At 38.6% G+C, this 19,647-nt stretch overlaps 1 protein-coding gene across 1 annotated transcript; it reads left to right on the top strand.

Moving 5' to 3' along the window:
- Window positions 1–5,663: 5,663 nt before the first annotated feature.
- On the top strand, window positions 5,664–7,179 carry LOC310737498 (trypsin-2-like). The gene is made up of 6 exons (XM_083561842.1): window positions 5,664–5,762; window positions 5,883–6,033; window positions 6,119–6,369; window positions 6,593–6,729; window positions 6,835–6,936; window positions 7,035–7,179. The coding sequence occupies exons 1-6, from the start codon at window positions 5,723–5,725 to the stop codon at window positions 7,080–7,082; spliced, it is 729 nt and encodes a 242-aa protein (XP_083417968.1). The 5' UTR covers window positions 5,664–5,722; the 3' UTR covers window positions 7,083–7,179.
- The last annotated feature ends 12,468 nt before the right edge of the window (window positions 7,180–19,647 follow it).

Genomic DNA, 19,647 nt, shown 5'->3' with positions numbered 1-19,647 from the left:
CCAAAGTTTACTGTAGTTATATTGAGGTTTTTGAGCAGGCTATAATGAGGAGGCTTACGTGAGAGCACTAAGTCCAATACTTATGTTTTAGGTCAAAGCCATTAAAAGAAATTGTGAACCTAAATTGCATTACTACCTCTATAAAACTAGGGTTTGAGACAGAATTTTCTGTTGTTTGTAGGGCTGCAGCTAACAAAGTGCTTCTGTTATCTGATGTATGATACAAGGTTCTGACTTAGTGGTTGAGTTTTACAAGATTTTGCAACAATTCAATTAGGGGCATTAAAGCCAGGTAAATTTTGGGTATTTTTTTTACATAAATAACAAGTGTAGTAGTGCTGACCAACACCAACTGCAAGTGTTTTTTGTAGTCATTTCCATTTCATATACATTTATATTTTGTAAACTTCTGTCATTATATATTTGGTATCACATGGTATCACATAATAAGACATTAGAGTTTATCTAAACAGTGACAGCATTATGTGCATAAACTGCAACAAGTTGGTCAAATTTCTTTAGGGTTTTTAAAGCAACTAATTGTGACAATGTTGTATTTTTTTTTTCACCTGCATTATTTTTTTCAAATATTTTAAATCCTGACTTATTCATGCACAACAATAGACATCCAATGGGCTTTGTAGAGGGAAATTCCCTATTGGCAAGATGAATCAGAAGAGTGGGTTAATTAGTTAAAATTAGTTAAGTGTTTAGGATTGGCAAACAGTATATTCAATATACAGGCTCTATAGTTATTTAGTAACATGTTTCATGTCATCTTTAATGAAAAACTCACCATGCCTCTGTACATAATAAAAAAATATTTATATATTGCTTGGGAATAATCCAAATACTCCTGTCTGAATGTTCATGATGGGACAGAAAGAGCAAATATGTAATACTAATGAGATGGAAAATGTGTTCATATAATAGCAAAGATATTGCTAAGATTTTAAGATTTAAGAGCAAGCTATTATCATGCTAGCGTCTATTTTTCTGAGTATAGCTGCTTTGAGGCAATGTCTATTGTTAAAAGCGCTATACAAATAAAAAAATAAGATGAAATAGATTAGAATATACAATTAGCTCCTGCTTTACCGCGTTTGGAATCTCGTGCCCCCGGTTTATCGCGGAATTGCATTTGCCACATAACCAATTTTTTTCCGCTGATTTTCCCGGTCTCTCGCCGGCTAGTATTATGTTAAAATAATGACATTTATTAATAAAAATATAATTATTAATTATAAAATTAAGTAAAATGGTAATACAGTACAGAAAGTGAAAAATGCAGTGATGTGTATCTTTAACTCAGCCTCTTTTTTGACGTCATAGGACACTTCAACCAGTAAACAGACAGAGAATCTATGCACTGCTACGCTACGACAGAACTGTATATTATACAGTACATGTACTCACTAAAAATGTGATAGTGTTTTACAGTAAATTGTATTTTTACAATTTACACAAAATTCATCTTGCTATATTCTTGCAAATGTTTTCTGTGTTTAAAGTGTGTGGGAGGATAATTTACTGCTTAAACAATTAAAGAAAGCTTTTTCAGCGTGGCGTCTGTTTATCGCGGTTTTTCGTTTATCGCAAGGCGGTTTTGGAACATAACCACTGCGAAAAAACGGGGGATTACTGTGATTAATATGAATGTAAGGCCTGCATTCATTGAATTGAATTAAATTATTCAGTATACTGCAGCATGCCTTTGTGCCATTTTACGTGTGAAACAGTAAATATTGAGTAAGTGGCAGTACTCTTTCTTCTGGCGTAATGCTTGGCATTTTTTACAAGGAGTTCACATGGTAAGAGTCATTTTTGTGACTGGGCAGGCTGGTTCGATGGTGGAAAGCCTGACTCACCTTTTGTTGCTAAAATGAGAAAATGAGAAGGTTGGAATGTCAGATGAGAAACAGCCAAGTTTACGAGTGGTTCCAGGTCAGTTAATGGAAACACAGTCCCAAAATGAATTTTAATGGGACAACATGTGTTTAACGCTTAAAATTCCATAGAACAACCTAAACTATCACAAATGTAATGGCTGTGTGTGTGTAAAAGAAAAGAGGGGGAAAAAATTATATATTTTTCAAATTGGCAATAAAACTTACTAAATAGAAATACTAGTATGAAAGAACATAAAAATTTACATAAAATTAACAAGCAGTCTTTTCTACATTTCTCTACCTTCTCACTTCTGAACATGTCTCTGTGTAATGGTGTCTGTATATCCTTTTTTTTTTTTATTAAATGATACTACCAAAAACACACTATACAATGGAGACTTTTTTAAGATTAACTCAGGGATATACACAGTTGAACTTATTTTAATAATTATTATACTAATTATTATTTCACTAACTTCTGATTAACTATTATTATTTTACAAACACTATCGGGATGGAAGAATCATCTGAAAGAAATTATTATGGACTTTATCTCAAATTAAAGCAGCATGTGAGGAAAATATAATCTTTCCAATGGTTAAGAAACAGGTAGATTTATTCTTATTTAGGGTTTGATGGCAGCCAGTGCAAAGGAGACATTGCATAGGTACTGTATATTAAAGAAATGGTTAAACTTAATATCTGAAAAATCTGGAAGCAAATATGACTGTCATAAAACTGAAAAGAACTTGGCATATGCAGGATTGTTATCAATTGAAGACAATGGAATAATGGCCTTTGCTTTGTGTACAGAGGCTTAGCTTTTCCTTACTATGTTAGGGACCCTTGGTTACAGTAATGGGAAACAGTATCGCTACAGCCTACTAGGACTGCACAATTTAGATACTTCATTCCTTATAGAATTTGGATAAAGAAAACATGCGTTTGGCGCCATCTTGTGGTCCAAGTAGAAACTAAACAAACAACTGAATTTGTTGCCAGAAGTTTTAATAAAGGGGACAGAATAAGTAATATAAGCAGTTGCTACGAAAGACAAAATATTAAATCTAAAATCTAACCATTTAATGTTGCATTAAAGTCAGGAACATTTGCTTATTTCTGTGAGACTAAAGTTAAGAATTTTACTGAATTATATGGGTATGTTGTATCTAAGTCATGACTGCTACTGTGGCTCTATGACCACTAGAAAATTACAGTGGCCATGAAGTAACATACAGCCCAATCATGTTGTTGCATCTCTACCTATAGCTAAAGTACAAACAAATACTTCTTTACTGTACTTAAGTAGATTTTCCATGCGTGTTACTTAATTTTTTTAGCTATTTGGGGAAATTGTAATATTTTCTTTCTTTTCATTGCGTGTCGTTTTCAGCACATTCCTGATCATCATCATCTTTTCTCTGCTTGGGTTCTATATGGTGGATGTTCAGCCTGGACACATTCATTAGGTAACAAAATAAAAAAAATCATTTTGTATTAATATATTAATTAGGGCTGTCAAAATGCAAAATAATTTTAACAGCACTAATTTTATTAACGCGCGATTAATGCAGCATGCATTTCTGTTTGAACATTTTTATTAAGAATATCAATATAAAAGAGATTACATTAAAACCCTAAACGCAACACACATTTATTTACGATGCCCTTTTTTACTCAGATATAAAAAAATAATAATAAATAAACTCCACCGAAAATCATTTTTAATCGTAAACATTTGTTTTGCTGATGCGCCAAGTCTCAAATCAGCACCAAAATCCGCCATCATTCACACAATTTACCCTCTGGGGATCGACATATGTGGCATTTTCTCCTCATAACATGGTCAATTTTGATCGTATAGATAAAAGCAATACATCATTCGATATTGTAAAGGGTCTACTTTTATTTGTATACAATCATAACACTTTGCTTTTGTAACAAAATAAATATATAGGTTTCACCCTCTTCTGTCTCTCTTCATACACAAATCTCATTCACTGAATCTCAGTGAATACTTGGCTCACAGACAATAAAAATATGAATAGAAAATAAATATTCTCTGATTATGTAATTAGTATGAAAGTTAGAAGTGGTACAGTTTCTCCGGCATCACCTCAATAACCATCCGTGTAGAAACATCATAGTTGTCCTGATCACAGATATACTTACAAAGACATTTACAAGAAGGTTTTTTAAATAAAACCTGGACATTTTAAAGAATGGTCAGCCAAATATTTCATAACAGTTATTAAGGTTTTTCAAGAACCATATAAACTTGTCTGTTTTCTTTCCCTAGAATTTGCACAAAAACATGGGAAAAATGCACACAAAAGCACCTATGGTCATTTAACGAGGTTAATATTGATGCTTCTGCTAAAGATGATGTATGTGGGCAGTGCAGTTGTGGCTACAATAAAAGGGGACGCTGCATGAGATTTGTCTGTAACGTGGCAGCAGTGGTGGACAGTAATGAAGTAAATGTAATTTGATACAGTACTTAAGTAGCTTTTTCGCGTATCTGTACTTTCTACTTTTGTATTTTCATTTGGAGAGATTTTTACTTTAACTTCAACACATTTCACAGTCAAATATATCACATTTTGTCTCACTATATTTTGTGAAATCAGTTTATTTATGAGTGGATAAAAACTGCACTGGTCAAGCACACAGCAAGCCATCAGGGTAGAGTGCGCGCTCTGTTTTAAACTTGTTTTGATTGCCCCTTGGTGGTATCTACTTAGCATGCACATACATTTTAGCATCTGTTGAACACTAAGTAGAACATTGAGAGTAATAAATAAGGAAAAATAAAAACGTTTGACTCTAACTTGCCAATTTTTTAAAAAGTAGTTTTGATGAAGGTTGAGGGCTCAGGATGATTTTATTATATATTAATCAGTGTTTGACTCATTAATATCATTCTATCAATAAATTGATGTGCGTAGAGCAACATTAGGGTCTTTTAACATAAACTTGTTAATTAAACAAGAGTCTTGAAAAAAAAAAGTGATAATAGGACATTATAGCCATCATAACTCATACTTTGGATACTTGGGTGCTCTGAAATACTTTGTTTCTGTATAACATTAATGATTTTTATAGCTTTGACATCATAATGGGGGTATTAAGAAATTGATTAATTTCATGTAGGACACCACTAAAGACCTAGGTGTAAAATGCACGGCCTGCCACTGATATTAGGCATGTGTAGGCCCACTACTGATATCAGATGTGTGTCGGAAGTGTGAGAATACAAACAAAATTTTCAGCTGTTGAAAGATTGACAGGCTTCCAAAAGGAAAAAAGTCCAAGTTACAAAAGACTGAGTGAACCTCACAAATGTTCTCTTTTCTTCACTTTTAATTCTGCATTATATATTGCATAATAATGATATATAATACAATGGCAAAAATGACAAAACTTTATTAGAAAAAATATTTTTAAATGTCATTTTCAGATATATTTCATATATAGTTGTATACAAAGGTCATATCCGAACCATTTTATGTAGCTAATAAAAAAACCCCACCAATTCTAAATAAGGTTTTTATGCAGTTCATTGCATTGCTTTGTCACTGTGTTTAACAGTTTAACTTGGCCATAACAATTGAAATTAAGCATTTACTTTATGAATAGCGAGCATGAACTAAAGGAAAATAAATCGTACCACAGTTATTTCTGGCATAAGAGAAGTGATTCATTTACAGAATTACTTATCAGGCTTTAGATTATCTTAAGCTTTGAACTTTTGGTTGGTTTATATGGGACTGCTGGTTCACATAAATAAAAGAGTAAAGCTAGAACCCACTCGTAGGTGATCAACAGCCATCATGAGGTCTCTGGTCCTGCTTATGCTTGTAGGAGCTTGTTGTAAGTTGTTGTTTTTTTACAAGTTGCACTGAAATATGATTTGACAGCCAACCATAATGAAATATTCAGTTCTATTCTATTCTATACAACAATTTAATTAACTTCATTATTTGTTTTCAGTTGCTCTGGAGGATGACAAGATTGTTGGAGGGTATGAGTGCACACGCAACTCCCAGCCCTGGCAAGTGTCTCTGAATGCTGGCTATCACTTCTGTGGTGGTTCTCTGATCAATCAGAACTGGGTTGTGTCTGCTGCTCACTGCTACAAGTCGTAAGTGATTTATTTTATAATCAATAAGTGATTCGTTATGAAAAACACATCTCTTGAAATTAGAAATTTTCTGTCCCATCTCTAGTCGTGTGGAAGTTCGTCTGGGTGAGCACCACATCCAAATTAATGAAGGTACTGAGCAGTTCATTCCCTCTTCTCGTGTCATCCGCCATCCCAACTATAACTCTGCCACCATTGACAATGATGTCATGCTCATTAAGCTGAATAAGCCTGCCAGTCTTAACAACTTTGTGCAGCCTGTTGCACTGCCTAAAAGCTGCCCTCCTGCCGGAACCTTGTGCACAGTCTCTGGATGGGGAAACACCATGAGCTCCAGTGAGTAGAGAATACAATTTTTAAAACCTCTGACAATTAATTTTTTTGTGAAAATGTGAAAGATGATGGTGTAATGCATTAAAATGCATTAGAATATGACAGCATTAGTATTGCAACACTGATTATTTATTGTTATTTCTCTGAAAGTAATTTTTCAAAACTTCTGACACCCCTGTTTGTCTGCTCTTTACTTCTGGGCCTCATTTGGAAACTTTCTTTGCAGCTGCTGATAGCAACAAGCTGCAGTGTGTGCAGGTGCCTATTCTCTCTGACAAGGCTTGTGACAACTCTTACCCTGGGATGATCACTGGTTCCATGTTCTGTGCTGGTTTCCTGGAGGGAGGCAAGGACTCTTGCCAGGTAAAAGGAACATTTGTAGCATTAAGATCTCTTCTATAGCACATACAAAATGCACTATTTATACAGTTGAAAGCCTTATAAGCAATATAAATTTGAATCACTCAGGGTGACTCTGGTGGCCCTGTGGTGTGCAATGGTGAGCTGCAGGGTATTGTGTCTTGGGGTTATGGTTGTGCTCAGAAGAATCGCCCTGGTGTCTATGCCAAGGTAAATTAAATGTTGTCAGTTATTATGTGATATTATTTGATAGATCATGTGTAGCAAATGTTTTTGTAACACAAACAATGTTCTTATTTTTTCTCTAGGTCTGCATTTTCACCAACTGGATTTCCCAGACAATGGCCAGCAATTAAATCTGCTCCAGCTCACTTAAAATACAGCAATGTCACTCTGCAAAGTCTAACAACTGATGTTATGTTAAAATGATTCAAATAAAAGAAATAAAACATATTTGAAACTTCCCACTTATTTTCTTATAATGACAAAACAAAATAATAAATAATTATACACTACTTATAATTTTAGTCTTATTTAATTCTTAAATGTTTCTGTGTTGGATTATAGCTTTGTTTTACTGCTCTTTTCTAATATTGAATTTTTTCTGTCATCTCTGTGTTAAATTGTTACATAGGTATGATCTTAAATGCCTTTTATCCTGGCTTCAGGATTAACAGGGACTATTAGGCAACATGATATCCTATAGAATTAAAGTGCTCTGCTTTCTAAATGCGTAATAAACAAATGGTAGAATATTGTGCCTTGGGGCTATGACTGTGCCGGGAAAACATGCATTGGTGTCTCGGTCAAAGTAAAATCAAATGCCATATGATTAGATAAAATTTGTTGCAGTATGATCAGATATAATGTATACTGTAGCATGTAAAATGGGGAAAATAAGTAACAAATTAACTTTATTTTTATATTAATCACAGATTTAATGCAGCAATTCACATGACTGTTGAAATTTTGTTCACCAGACATTAGTACTCATTAAAAAATAAAAAATAAATATGTGAAATGAAAGGAAAAAAATATTGAACACGCTAAGAAAAAGTCGTGCATCAAGGCAAGGCAGCAGCTGTGTACTGTATTTCTACCTCTTACCTGCCAAATTTTAATCAACTAGGCTAGTGCATCATGATAGGTTAGAAAAAGGCATCTAAATGCAAATATCCAACATTCCATGATGGGTAAAGACAATAAGCTCCCCCTAGACCTTCACACCAAAACAGTAGTGCTACATGTGGCACCGGTTACCAACGAAGATTGGAACACCAAAATGTTACTGTAAACACCATTGGGGCCAATTAACTGCAAGTGAAAGAAACATCACTCCACCATTAACTGTCCATGCACAAGGGCTCATCTCAAGATTTCTAATTAGGGAGATTTTAAAAGGTAAGTAAGAAGAGTAGCCCAAGAGCCAAGGACCACTCGGAAAAAAACTCCTGAAAGGCTTGGAGGCAACAGGTACAGTTGTCACAGAGAAAACACTGCCCTGGGTTTGCTTTTTACCCACTGGATTTCTCAAAATATTTATTATTAAAAACTTAATTTATAACAATTTAATACATCAAGGATTCTCCATCCATAAATGCATTAAATATTTTTGAGGTACTAATTGATCTGGATCCAACTTTGTTGGCTGGGATGTATATTTATTTATAAAGCCAAACAAAAATTTCTGGTTTACAAAAGATTTATGAATTATGAAAATTATATCTGCATGCACAATACAGCTGATTTGTATTTGATAAAGCCCCCCATACCCAGATAATTATGGACACTGGGAATTTATGGTCACACAGAAAAGCTCATTTTTCAATTCTTCTTTTAAATTGAATATGTATTTAAATTTTAAATGTTGCAAAGCATAAAAAGCAGCTGCTTTAAATTTCCATTTTCTAATTAGCACAATGAATGCAAAATCCTCTGTCAGCTGGGGCATTTGTGTCATTTTGAGTTATCATTGTCTATTTTTCTCAACCCAGCCATTATGGATGCACAAGCCAGTGCACTCTTAGTGCCGGTCCCAAGCCCGGGTAAATAGGGAGGGTTGCGTTAGGAAGGGCATCCAGCGTAAAACATGTGCCAAATCAAATACGGGTCACAAATGAGAATTTCGTACCGGATCGGTCGAGGCCCGGGTTAACAACGACCGCCACAGGTATCGTTAGCCGACAGGGTACCGGTGGAAATTGTGATACTGTTGGCCGAAGGAGGAGGAGGAGAGGAGGAAGACGTCTACGGAGACGGCAGGGAAAGGAGCAGTGTAGGAGAGTGGAGGTTCGGGTTGGTACTTTAAATGTTGGTACTATGACGGGTAAAGGGAGAGAGGTAGCTGATATGAGGTAGATTTGTTGTGTGTTCAGGAGACCAAGTGGAAAGGGAGTAAGGCCAGGAACATTGGAGGTGGGTTTAAACTGTTTTATCATGGTGTGGATGGAAAGAGAAATGGTGTAGGGGTGATTATGAAGGAAGAGTACAGTAAGAGTGTAGTGGAGGTGAAGAGAGTTTCTGATAGGGTGATGATCGTGAAGGTGGAAGTTGAAGGGATGATGATAAATGTCATCAGTGCCTATGCTCCCCAAGTTGGCTGTGAGATGGAGGAGAAGGAAAACTTCTGGAGTGAATTAGATGAAGTGGTAGATGGTGTACATAGGAAAGAACGATTGGTGATTGGGGCAGACTTTAATGGGCATGTAGGTGAAGGAAACAGAGGTGATGAGGAGGTGATGGGTAGGTATGGTTTTAAGGAGAGGAATGTGGAAGGGCAAATGGTGGTAGATTTTGTTAAAAGGATGGAAATGGCAGTGGTAAACACTTATTTTAAGAAGAAGGAGGCTCATAGGGTGACGTATAGGAGTGGAGGAAGGTGCACACAGGTGGAATATGTGCTATGCAGGAGATGCAACCTGAAGGAGATTGGAGACTGTAAAGTGTTGGCAGGGGACAGTGTAGCTAGACAGCATCGGATGGTGGTCTGTAGGATGGTTTTGGAGGCGAAGAAGAAGAGGAAGAGAGTGAGGACTGAAAGAAGAATAAGATGGGTTAAGGAGGAAGAGTGTAGTGTGAGGTTCAGGGAAGAGGTCAGACAGCGGCTCGGTGGTGCTGAAGAGGTGTTGGATGATTGGGCAACTACTGCAGGAGTGATGAGGGAGGCAGCTAGAAAAGAACTTGGTGTGACATCTGGAAATAGAAAGCAAGACAAGGAGACGTGGTGGTGGAATGAGGAAGTGCAGGAAAGCATAAGGAGAAAGAGGTTGGCAAAACAGAAGTGGGATAGACAGAGTGATGAGAAAAGTAGGCAGGAGTACAAGGAGATGCGGCAGCAGGTAAAGAGGGATGTGGCGAAAGCCAAGGAAAAGGCATATGAGGAGCTGTATGAGAGGTTGGACACTAAGGAAGGAGAAAAGGATTTATACCGATTGGCCAGGCAGAGGGACCGAGCTGGGAAGGATGTACTGCAAGTTAGAGCAGTAAAGGATGGAGAGGGAAATGTCTTGACTAGTGAGGAGAGTGTGTTGGGAAGGTGGAGGGAGTATTTTGAGCAGCTGATGAATGAGGAAAATCAGAGAGAGAGAAGGTTGGACGATGTGAAGTTGGTGAAGCAGGATGTAAATAGGATTAGTAAGGAGGAAGAGAGAGCAGCGATTAAGAGGATGAAGAGTGGAAAGTCGGTTGGACCAGATGAGATACTGATAGAAGCGTAGAGTTGTTTAGGAGAGATGACAGTGGGGTTTTTGACCAGGTTGTTTAACAGTATTTTGGAAGGTGAGAAGATGCCTGAGGAATTGGGAAGAAGTGTGCTGGTACCGATCTTTAAGCATAAAGGAGATGTGCAGTCTTGCAGTAACTACAGGGGAATTAAGTTGATCAGTCACACCATGAAGTTATGGGAAAGAGTAGTGGAAGCCAGGCTGAGAGAAGAGGTGACAATCTGTGAGCAACAGTATGGTTTCATGCCGAGGAAGAGCACCACAGATTCCTTATTTGCTTTGAGGATGTTGATTGAGAAGTATAGAGAAGGACAGAAGGAATTGCATTGTGTATTTGTGGATTTAGAGAAAGCGTACGACAGAGTGCCAAGAAAGGAGTTGTGGTATTGTATGAGGAAGTCAGGTGTGTCAGAGAAGTATGTGAGGGTGGTGCAGGACATGTTTAAGGACAGTGTGACGGCAGTGAAGTGTGCAGTAGGTCCAACAGACTGGTTCAGGGTGAAGGTTAGACTGCATCAAGGATCGGCCCTGAGCCCTTTCCTGTTTGCAGTGGTGATGGACAGGTTGACGGACGAGGTCAGACAGGAGTCTCCCTGGACGATGATGTTTGCGGATGATATTGTGATTTGTGGTGAGAGTAGGGAGCAGGTTGAGAAGAGCCTGGAGAGGTGGAGATATGGGTTGGAGAGAAGGGGAATGAGAGTCAGTAGGAGTAAAACAGAGTACATGTGTGTGAATGAGAGGGAGGGCAGTGGAGTGATGCGGTTGCAGGGAGAAGAGCTGGAAAAGGTGGAGGAGTTCAGGTACCTGGGGTCAACAGTGCAAAGTAATGGAGAGTGTGTTAGAGAAGTAAATAAAAGAGTGCAGGCAGGGTGGAGTGGGTGGAGAAGAGTGACAGGAGTGATTTATGATAGTAGGGTATCTGCAAGAATAAAAGGGAAAGTTTATAGGACTGTGGTAAAACCTGCAATGTTGTATGGATTAGAGACACTGGCATTGAGTAAAAGACAGGAGGTGGAGCTGGAGGTAGCAGAGTTGAAGATGTTAAGGTTTTCGTTGGGAGTGACGAGGATGGACAAGATTAGAAATGAGTTTATTAGAGGGACAGCGCATGTAGGATGTTTTGGTGACAAGGTGAGGGAGGCGAGATTGAGATGGTTTGGACATGTGCAAAGGAGGGACATGAATTATATTGGTAGAAGAATGCTGAGGATGGAGCCACCAGGTAGGAGGAAAAGAGGAAGGCCAAGGAGGAGGTTCATGGATGTGGTGAGGGAAGACATGCAGGTAGTTGGTGTGAAAGAGCCAGATGTAGAGGACAGGGTGGTATGGAGACGGATGATCCGCTATGGCGACCCCCAATGGGAGCAGCCGAAAGAAGAAGAAGATGATCTATTTTTCTCATATTTTTTAATTAAATAATGAATACTATTAAATTATATAAACTGCTTTGCCTTTATGTTTGTTTCTTGCTAAATGATAGTTACTCCCAAAAGCTTTGTTCCTTATGTTATGTGGAGATCCAAAAAAGCAGGGAAGGCATATGAAAATTACATTCGAATTTTAACACAGAAAAAAAAAAAAAAAAAACAAGCAAGGAAATTGTTCCGTAGTGGGGCAGAGCAAAGTCATCAGCCAGGCAGGGAGGGTGGGTGCATTGGATGGTTGAACAAATTTGCAGGGTGGTTAAAAAGGATGGCTATGAGATCCTTGATTGGGATTTGTGGCCTCTTCTCTAATTGTCTTCACCACTAACCCTAGTCGCAAAGCACTTTCTCTTCTGGAATTGGATCAGTTTAAGACAGCCCTGATCAGTGAGCTTCCGCCGTACTGTTTTCTGTTCTGCTACATCCTGTTTTGATTATAGCATTTTTTTTATGTGAAGTGTTCTTGCAATATTAGCAGGTTGAAAAGCATCACCAGACCCTGGTGTCTTTGTAAATATGGATTTATTTTATATGCATTACACAAAGCACTTTGAAACATACCCTAAGGCATCTCACCTTTTGGTCTCATCACAACAAAGAATATTTTCACTTCATCTTTCTTCTGCAAACAAGAAACTTTGCACACATGGCATCTAATAAAAAATGCACATTTTTCTCTGAACCACTGTAATCTGTATCTGCACTGCTATGGCTTCCCTTACTAGTCTATGTATTTATTTAGTTTAATGTCATTAGAATGCTGTTTAGATAAATTTTTTTTATTTCTTTAATTTAGACTGACAAACCCAGCCATTAGGGTTGCACAAGCCAGAATACGGATGATCCGCTGTGGCGACCCCTAATGGGAGAAGCCGAAAGAAAGTTTTTTCATTTAGACTGACAGTCTTCAGAAAATGAGAGCAGCTTTTATAATTTTACAACTGTACCTTCTTTAAGACTAATGGTATGGTTTAATATATATATATATATATATATATATATATATATATATATATATATATATATATATATATATATATATATATATATATATATATAGGTTATATTTCAGTTTAGATCAAACCCTTTTGGTGTTTAAATCTGCATTCAGATACTTTATATGACAGTTTGGAACATCACGGTTTTTACAGCAGCAGAGTTTGCTGTCAGTAGTCTTATTAAAGTTGATTAACTGTCTCCTCTGAAAGTAATGGAATAAAAAGAAAAGTTATTTTGTTTCAGCTTTACACCAAATACCTTTTGGATTAAGCTTATGTGATGATTATGAAATTATACAATTATAAATTATAATTTATACAGCTCCCATATTCCTGATATTTGCATCTAGATGTGTTACAACTTGGCACCTTTTGTGACAAACAACCTAAGCTTTTAAGTAAACAATAGTATTACAGCAAATGAAACAAAGTTAATTTAATAACACTTAAAATATTGGAAAACTCTTGCATTCCTCTTCCTGATTTTCTCAGATTGTTTGTTTTCACAAAGTGCTTCATTGTGTTTGCAGTCATTGTCTTGCTTTATGATTAATTTATTTTTGTTTTCTAGTCTCAGGATAAGTTGCCTGCCTGCAGCCAGGGCTGTAACATGTTCATGAAACAAACCCAATATCTGTTCATAAAAGAATACAAAATATGTCAGATTTCATGTGTGTAGTCTAGGGTTAGTGTTTGCCATGATCCACACTGCTAAAGCATGGGCACACGTTTTCTAGTTCCGCTTCAGGAACTCGAGCTGCATCACAATGCTTTGGGAATGCTTCCGCGTTGCTAACGCTCTGGATCACGTGTGAAATCCGGCCAACGACGCGAACCAGGAAGCTACAAAATGCACGAGCAGTGGAGCGACACTAGCTTCTGTTTGTTCAGTTAAGCTTTGTGTGTGAATCTGTGCAAGCAATGGCTCAAAGCAAAAAAAAACTTTTGCATGTGTTTCCCTCCTTGTCCCCGTTTTATTACGGGGGGAGACACACATGATCTATGCGTTGTTTGCTTGTGAGTGGAGCATGCTCAGTCGCCTCTCAAGGGAGACTATTGTAAATTTAAATCAGAATCTTCATAAAGCTGGTCAGCAGAGGGAATCATGAAGCACTCTAAAACTTCCTGGTAGACGGCTGTGCTGACCTTGGACCTAATAAAACACAGTGGACCAACATCAGCAGATGACATTACTTCCCAAACCTCCATTGACTGTGCAAACTTTACACTGGACCTCATTGCAACTTGGATTCTGTGCCTCCCTTCCTCCAGACTCTGGGACCTTGATTTATAAATTAAATGCAAAATATTCTTTCATCTGAAAATATGACTTTGGGCCACTGAGCAACAGTCCAAGCAACTGTCCAAGCTGTTCACTCTATGAACAGCCAGCTTCTTTAGCAATGACCCTTTTGTGTTTTACCCTCCATGTGCAGGGTGTTAATGATGTTTTTTTGGACAACTGTCAAGTCAGCAGTCTTCCCCCATGATTGTGTAGCGTGAACCAGACTGAGACACAATTTGAAGGATCAGGAAACCTTTGCAGGTGTTATGAGTTAATTTGCTGGATTAGAGTGTGACACCACAAGTCTCCATTATTAAACCTGTTTACAACCGCTCCTTTTGACAGGGGCAGATCATCCCCACCTTATAACACCCGTTGAGCCTGTACACCTAGGGCCCCCTGGAGGTCCAGCAGCTATTAGAACTAGATTAGGCTGGACACTACTAGGTCCAACGCGCTTTCTGCAGCAACAGATACAGCCTCAACAATGCTTACATATCTCTATCACTCCCCAAATGGAAGAACTATCCCGAAACGTAGAGAGACTCTGGCAAAGTGATACTATTCCACACAGGAATGAAAAATTAGCCACGCGATCAAAGCAGGATCAAGTGGCAATAGATTTATTACAAATCAGAACAATTAAAGTAATAATCGTTATGCAACCCCCCTTTTAAAGAAAGCTAATATGCCGCAACTCTGTACCACTAAGGACTCGTTATGCCCAACTTAAGAAGCATAGAGCGGCGGTTGGCAAAGGATCCTAAAAGGGCAGTTGCATATAACGAAAAGATTAAGAAACTAGAGAAGTGCAGCTATGTAGTCAAACTCACCACTGACTCTGTAAACACCGGAGAAGAGTCATGGTTCATTCCACATCACATGGTACAACATAATGAAAAAAAAGAGTAGTGTTCAACTGTTCTTTTGAACACGTAGGCCAGAATCTGAATAATTACCTCCTTGCTGGACCTACACTTAGCCCTTTCCTCTTAGGAGTGCTGTTGCACTTTAGGGAACATTCCGTAGCAATAAATGGAGATATTAAGGGAATGTTTTATCAGGTCCGCCTACTGCCTAAAGACAGACCTCTCCTTCGCTTTGTATGGCGCGACCTTCAAACCAATAACCTTCCCAGTATTTATGAGTAGCAAGTACTACCCTTTGGCACAACTTGTTGTGCCATCTATGCCTTGCAACGCCATGTTCTCGACAACACCCAACCTAACGATACTCTCAGATTGACAGTAGACAGGATCTTTTACGTAGAAAACTGCTTCAAAAGCTTAATGACCGCAGATGAAGCCAAGCAGGTAGTGGATGGGTTATGTGGCCTTTTTGCTAGTGGTGGATTTGAGATTAGACAGTGTGACTGTAATATTCCAAAAGTCATTAATCATCTCCCCAAAGAGGCCCGTTCAGATAGCATTGAGCTTTGGTTATCACATGACCAGATCGATCCCCAAGAATCCACCCTTGGACTGAGATGGAATTATAACTTAGATATACTCGGTTACAAACACCGCTCAACACCCAAAACCACACCCACTATGTGGCACATCTATAAGATAGTAGCAAGACAGTATGACCCCCTGTAATTCATCCTTCCCTTCACCACCTAATTCTAATTCAGCAGTTGTGGAACAAACAAAGAGGTTGGGATGACCCTATTTTACCCACAGATTTAGTGATAGCCTTGTGTGAATGGGGAAAATGAACTTCCCACTCTTTCTCGAGTCACACTTCCCCGATGTTATGTTACGCCAGATATGGACAAGCCCAATACCACAAAACAAATTCAAATCTTCTGTGACGCTTCAGAGCAAGCATACGGTGCCGTAGTATACTTAAGAACTAAAGATCAAGAAGGTAGAATACAGCTTGCTTTCCTGATTGGCAGATCCAAAATTGCCCCTAAAGTTAAACAAACCATTCCTAAACTAGAGCTATGTGCAGCCCTTATTGGTGCCCAACTATCGAAGCTGCTCAAAAATGAACTCACTCTTAAGATCAGCCGAGTGATCTTATGGTCTGATTCAACTACAGTTCTTTCATGGTTAAGATCTGAATCTTGCAGTTTTAAAGTCTTTGTGGGCACTAGAATAGCAGAATTCCAAGACCTAACTGAGTCACATGATTGGCGATATGTAGATACAGCTAGAAACCCAGCCGATGATCTAATAAAGGGGCGCAGCTTAGTAGAACTTGTTAAACCTAACAGGTGGAGTCAAGATCCACCCTTTTTACTTCAAGATGAATCAGATTGGCCAATCCTGCCATCCCTTAAAACCTCTGAAGATAAAGTGGAAAGGAGAGCCAGTTTATTCTGCGGCGTCACACAAACATCAAAACCTTTAGATCCCAGTGAATACAATTCTTGGAAAGACCTTGTTGAAGCCACAGTTCAACAACGTCAAAGTGATTTAGATCAATCTAGTATACCTACAGCTAAGGACTATGTGACAGCAGAACATCTCCTCTTCCATAATATTCAACAAGATGAGCGACTAAACTCTGGTAAGCCCGTATCCCCTGCAAGTAGATTGCTCACTTTAGCCCCAGAATTCGACAAAGCCAGTCAGCTTATACGGGTATGACGATGCCTACGTCGTGCTGAAGGCTTAGAGCTCCAAACAGTTCACCCTATTGTCCGAGACCCTCATCATCGAGCCACCAAATTACTCATTCAAGACTATGATAGTAAGCTGTGCCACCCAGGACTAGAACGAGTATTTGCTGAAATGAGGAGAAGTGTCTGGATACTAAGAGGTCGTGAAGCAATTCGAAAATCCCAACATAACTGTATGGAATGTCGTAAGTGGAAGGCTAAACACGAGAACCCTAAAATGGCTGACGTACCTCCAGCACGCTTGAGACTTCATAAACCACCCTTTAACAGTACTGGTATGGATTGTTTTGGACCATTCCAAACCGAAATAGGCAGGCGTTTAGAGAAAAGATGAGGAATAAGCTTTAATTGTCTTACAACTCGACGTGTACACATTGAGCTTCTCACAGCTATAGACACTGATTCCTTCCTCATGGCTCTGAGGAGATTTATAGCATGCAGAGGCACCCTTTTAGAACTGATATCTGACCAAGGCACTAACTTCCAGGGTGTAGAAAGAGAGTTAAGAGATGCCTTAAAGAATTGCAGCTAAGAACTTCAACGCCATCTTGCCAAACAGAAGATCGAATTTCGGTTCAACCCACCTAATGCGCCTCACTTTGGTGGCAGCTGGGAAAGGGAGATCTGATCTCTTAAAAATGCCCTCCGTACAGTAGTAGGTGCACAAACAGTCATTAGGTGTAAGCCATAATAATCAAAATTCAAAGAAATAAACATTTAAAAATGAAATGTAAATTTTTCACTTTTTGTATTGAATTACTTAAATAAATCAACTTTTTAATGATATCCTAATTTATTGAGATGCACCTGTATATTGTTTAGGCCTCCCGTGGCATTAGGCGCATTTGGTCGCAAGGGCCTGATACATTACTTGCTGTTTCTGTAGCAGATTTTTATGGGATTGGGTTGCTAGCCCAAAAGCCCATTCTCCTCCTTTTGGAGCAGGGCTTGGGATAATCTATGGAAGATTGCTTTATCCCTATTCAGATAACTGAGCACTCATGGGGGGTTAAGGGCATGGCTCAAGGGCCCAACAGTGGCAACCTGATATGGCCGGGACCTTCCAATACCAGGTCCAGTACCTTAAGCACTATACTACCATATTATTAAAAATATTTAAAAATTAACAGCAGCAAGCTTGAAGAAATCAGGAAAAATAAAAAAAGTTTTGCATTTAAGTTATTTTTGGTCATTTACAGTCTTTCAGGATCTTCCGGGCACACAGTGCGCACTTCCGGTTTTGCGGCGTGCACTTCCGGGCACACATCTTGCCCTTTTTCCCGCACCTTCCGGTATTTAAGGACACCCAAGACTTTAGCTCATTAACTTACCGGCTCCCTAGCCCCTGAGATTATTCTTGCCACTCTGCCTGCTCTGGATTCCTGTTCCTGTTCCTGATCCTGATCCTCTTCCTGAACCTGTTCCTGACCCCTGTTCTGCTCTGGTACTGGTTTTGAACTCTGGACTGTTTTTTTCCTTTTTTGTTACTGCTCTGCTTTTCCTAGTTCTGTTTTTTAGAGTTCATGAAATTAAACATCTGCAATACTACAAACCCGATTCCAAAAAAGTTGGGACACTGTACAAATTGTGAATAAAAAGGAATGCAATCATTTACAGATCTCTTTTATTCACAATTGAATATAGATAACATATCAAAATGTTGAGACATTTTAAAATTTCATGCCAAATATTGGCTCATTTTGGATTTCATGAGAGCTACACATTCCAAAAAAGTTGGGACAGGTAGCGATAAGAGGCCGGAAAAGTTAAATGTACATATAAGGAACAGCTGGAGGACCAATTTGCAACTTATTAGGTCAATTGGCAACATGATTGGGTAGAAAAAGAGCCTCTCAGAGTGGCAGTGTCTCTCAAAAGTCAAGATGGGCAGAGGATCCCCAATGTTGTGGCTAAAAATAGTGGAGCAGTATCAGAAAGGAGTTTTTCAAAGAAAAATTGCAAAAAGTTTATAGTTATTCTCATCTACAGTGCATAATCTGAATCTGGAACAATCTCTGTGTGCAAGGATCAAGGCCGGAAAACCATACTGGATGCCCGTGAGCTTCGGGCCCTTAGCGGCACTGCATCACATACAGGAATGTTACTGTAATAGAAATCACAACATGGGCTCAGGAATACTTCCAGAAAACATTGTCAGTGAACACAATCCACCGTGCCATTCGCCATTGCCGGCTAAAACTCTATAGTTTAAAAAAGAAGCCATATCTAAACATGATCCAGAAGCGCAGGCGTTTTCTCTGGGCCAAGGCTCATTTAAAATGGACTGTGGCAAAGTGGAAAACTGTTCTGTGGTCAGATGAATCAAAATTTTAAGTTCTTTTTGTAAAACTTGGACGCCATGTCATCTGGACTAAAGAGGATAAGGACAACCCAATTTATTATCAGCGCTCAGTTCAGAAGCCTCCATCTCTGATGTATGAGGTTGCATGAGTGCGTGTGGCATGGGCAGCTTACATATCTGGAAAGGCACCATCAATGCTAAAAGGTATATCCAAGTTCTAGAACAACATATGCTTCCATCCAGACGTCGTCTCTTTCAGGGAAGACCTTGCATTTACCAACATGACAATGCCAGACCTCATACTGCATCAATTACAACATCATGGCTGCGTAGAAGAAGGATCCGGGTAGTGAAATGGCCAGCCTGCAGTCCAGATCTTTCACCCATAGAAAACATTTGGCGCATTATAAAGAGGAAGATGCGACAAAGAAGACCTAAGACAGGTGAGCAACTAGAAGCCTGTTTTAGACAATAATGGGACAACATTCCTATTACTAAACTTGAGCAACTTGTCTCCTCAGTCCCCAGACTTTTGCAGACTGTTATGAAAAGAAGAGT

The sequence above is a fragment of the Silurus aristotelis genome (assembly GCF_946808225.1).
Source record: "Silurus aristotelis genome assembly, chromosome: 15".
Taxonomy (NCBI): Eukaryota; Metazoa; Chordata; class Actinopteri; order Siluriformes; family Siluridae; genus Silurus; species Silurus aristotelis.
This window is presented reverse-complemented; position numbering and strand designations above follow the sequence as displayed.